This window comes from Charadrius vociferus, unplaced genomic scaffold, assembly GCF_000708025.1.
Source record: "Charadrius vociferus isolate BGI_N301 unplaced genomic scaffold, ASM70802v2 scaffold62, whole genome shotgun sequence".
Classification (NCBI taxonomy): domain Eukaryota; kingdom Metazoa; phylum Chordata; class Aves; order Charadriiformes; family Charadriidae; genus Charadrius; species Charadrius vociferus.
Genome location: NW_009647419.1, coordinates 3,187,342 through 3,191,057, shown reverse-complemented (window position 1 = coordinate 3,191,057; position 3,716 = coordinate 3,187,342). Strand labels below are relative to the sequence as shown.

Genomic DNA, 3,716 nt, shown 5'->3' with positions numbered 1-3,716 from the left:
GGGGGCGGGGGGGGACACGACAGGAGGAGCGAGCTGCAGCGGGGCGGCATCCTCTGGGTTCCCACTGCTGCTGCCCGGAGGGGTCCCTGATAGCCCCCAGTGTAGGGGGCAGTGCCTGGTAGCCCCTCTCCTGGGGTTGTCCCTGGTAGCCCGCAACCGTATGAAGGTCCCTAATACACCCGAGGGGCAGGTTAATACCTTCCGGGGGCGTCCCTAATAGCCCGCAACGCCGGGGGGGGCTGGTAGCCCCCAACCTGGCCAGGCCATAGTGGAGGAGCGGGATGGAGGAAGCTCCCCCCTCCCTGTGTCCCTGTGACCCAAAGCCAGGCCTGCCCTGGTGCTGCTCACACCTTCCTCAGGCACCAGCTGTCCCACAGGATGCCTCCAGCGCCTTATTGGGGTCCCGGGTGGCCCCTGGGTGGGCGCGGGGAGCAGCGCCCATGGACTGCCTTGCATAAGGAGGTCTGAGAGGCTGCGTCTCGAGTGAGGAGGCTGTGGGGAGCTGTGGGGGAAACGACCTTTGCAATGACATGCGGTTGGAGGTTGTGCTCCTCACGGCCCTGAAGGAACAGGATACCAAACGTTCAGCCCTAAATTATTTTGTAAGTTTTGTACGAATTGCTTTGCCCTGCCCTGAAATGCAGCAGCTGTTCGCCACTGCCCAGCATTTTGGGGCAGGAGGCGAGGGAGGGTCCTGCGAGCATGGTGACAAGGGGACTGTGGGGAGGGAGGATGCAGTGGTCCGTGCGGGGATTTGGCTGGGGCAGTGACTATAACATCCTATAACCACTCTGAAAATGCTGCATCCATTGTAGGTGATGGTTTGTTTGCTGGGGAGATGCTTCGAGCAACATCATTGCTTTTTGTGAGCTATTTTGTCTGGTCCAGGAAGGTGAAGCCTTAAGCAGGGACCCCAAAACCTCTTCCTGCAATGCCTGTGTACCTGTGGGTGGGTGGGAGGACTTCTGTCCCCATCTGAGAAGTCTTTCATGCAACTCTGGACCCAACACAACCTTCCTGAGCCAAAGAGTCAAGCTGAAAGTGGAATGGCCCCTGTCCATCACACCCACGCAGCTGGATGGAGTCTGCTCCATACCTTCGCCATTCTCCTAGCAGAACTGTTTAACCCCTCCCATCTCATTATAGTAATATATTTATGATATCACCCTCAAATTTCCTGCCCTTAACAACCCCAGAAGGCTGGGAGGGATTGAAGCATTTTTGGAAAGTATTTAATGTTACTTCAAGAGGGCAGGAGGCAGTCAGAAAATAGATGGGTGCAGGAACCCTGGGCGGACAGGGCTCTCTGCAGGACAGCCGAGGAAAAGGACAGCACCTAGCGAGAAGTGCGTGTTTGCCTTTCCTACCTGGGGCTGCAGACCGGGTCTAGCACCTATCGCTTCACTCCCTTGCTTGGAAAATGAAATAGGACTGTCGTTGGCTGCCTGCTTGTTTGCTAGATCTGTTCGACTCCTTGCCCTCCTGAAGGGCTTGAAAAGCAGCCTGGGGGGTGTGAAAAGACTCAGGCCAGCTATTCATTTGATGATACACTGCATGGACCTTGCACAGCATGAAGCTGAAGCCCACCCAGACCTAGGGAGGGAAGATGAAGATCTCCACAGCTGGGCTGGTATTTCTGGAGGTTTCTGCTCTCTTGACAGCACCTAGCAGGGGCAAGTGCTCCAAGGTGCAAAGTAACAGCCTGAGCTACTACATGGTCAGGATTGAGTGTGTGCACTCGGTTCTCCTGTACATGCATTTTAAAAGGCTTTTTGATTCTTAGTGCTCCAACGTTGCCTTAGAGGAAGGAGCCTGGAAGGACAGAGAGGAGTGCGGTGACAAGTCTGTACAAAACTGGATGTTTCAACTCAAAACTGCCAGGTAGTGGAGAGGAAGGGATGCGTGAAATGAAGCTGTGGTGGCAGCCAGGGGATTTTTCTGAGCTTGCTCTTTTTCTCTCTGTAGGTGTTCGTCTCGGTGGGGCCACACTGACCATGCTCAGGAGCTTCTGTCTCCAGCTCATGTCCTTGGTTTGGATCCTCTTGGCCCATCACCAGCTTGCCCAAGGTGAGTCTCTGTAGGCATGGGACCTTCTTTCTTAGATCCATCTTTCCAAGCCTGTCCTTGGCATTGCTGAAGTCTCCACAGTTCTTCATGCAAAATAGAGTTGGCCTGACCTGGAAGACCAGAAAATGCTGCAGTCATCCGGCACCTGGGCGGTGACTGGTGGCAACTGTAGAGACACCCACTCTGGTGCCCACGGGGCTGGCAGTGCCTGAGTAGACCAGCAGTGAGAGGTCCTGCTGCTCTCACAGTCTCTCACAGACAGGGTGAATGGGTCCCTGAACGGATAAGCCTATTTGGAGAGGCAGGGCAAGTGGGAAAGAAGATCCCAAAACTGAATGGCTAATCCTGGATCCCATGGGACAAAATCCCTTCCCAGAGATTAGTTTGGTCTCCCCCTGTTCCAGATAAGCGATGAATTCCCAAAGCTGTCTGCCAGGAGAGATGGTTACAAATAGGAAAGGCGACAATACCCAGGCTTGGGCTGAGCAGTCCCAGGACGCTGCTCAAGCTCTGCGGTGGCTTGTTTTGGGAGGCTCTTATCCTGAGCAGTGGGAGCTGCCGCCTCACTGCAGCAAAAATACATGCATGTGGATGGGGGATTTCTCCCCCTGCGTGCTTCCTAGGCAGCACATTGCGCGGCTTGAGGAAGGCCTGAGCACACCACCCAGTCCGGGATGGAGGGGATCAGTCAGGTAAGGGTGTTCATCTCCTGGGCCTGGCCTGGGATCACACTGGGCTCCTGGAGAAACCCCTTGCCCCCTGACATTTGCTGTAGCTCTACTGCCTATGGAGCCGGAGCGAGCCAGCTCCCCGTGGGTCTGAGATATAAGCAGGTGATGGGGGAGAGGGGAAGGTGGAGATGAAAGGGGACACCTGGCTGGGGAAAGCAGGACAGTGCCGAGCAGCGGATGAGAAGTGGCACGGTGAGGCCATGGCTCGGTTACAGTTTCTGTGGCCTTTAAATAAATAAATAGAATTGGATACCTGGCCCCTTGTGATGCCCAGTCCTGCCTCCCCGCGACAGAGGGGGAGTGCTAGCAGCTGGGTCCTGGCAGAGGGCAGGACCCCTGACCAGACTGCTCCATGCCAGTAGCTGTCCCTGGGGATGGGGACATCCTGGGAGATAAAGAGGATCCATCCTTGGTCCCTTTGTGCCTCTCGCAGTACCCGCTCCTGAGCTTTCTTACCATGCATGTCACGCGACGGTGGGACCAGGGTCCCAGGTGGGTCAGGCCCTATTACACAGGTTGCCTAATGCACAGGCAACCCCAGCTTTTTCTCAGAAGGGCCTGAAGTCTCAGGGAGGCAACAGAGACCGGGGGGTGGGGTGGGGTGATCAGAAACCAGGTAGTTTTGAAGCAGGGTCCAATTTCTCAATAAAGGCAGTGTTATTGCTGCTTGGGTGACTGCAAAATCCTCATCTGTCATGGGACATCCAGCCACTGAAAGGAAGGTCCCCCACCTTACAGTTCTGGGAAAGGACAGGCTGAGTAGTTAGGAAATAAAAAAAGGCTGTGAGCCAGCAGGGTCACCAACAGATCTGGAGTCATCTATGGTCTCTGCTTAACCTAACTCCCCCTGTCTCCTGCCTTGCAGGTGATGACTGCAGTGAGCGCTGTAATCTCGCCCACGGCTGCTGTGACCAGGAT

General features: G+C 55.5%; 1 protein-coding gene across 1 annotated transcript in view; it reads left to right on the top strand.

Moving 5' to 3' along the window:
• Positions 1-1,994: 1,994 nt before the first annotated feature.
• Positions 1,995-3,716, top strand: part of DLK2 (delta-like 2 homolog (Drosophila)) — a 6,389-nt gene continuing 4,667 nt past the window's right edge. Inside the window, exons 1-2 of the mRNA XM_009880404.1 lie at positions 1,995-2,067; positions 3,664-3,716. Coding sequence (XP_009878706.1) covers positions 1,995-2,067; positions 3,664-3,716 — 126 coding nt within the window. The remainder of the gene's footprint in view (positions 2,068-3,663) is intronic.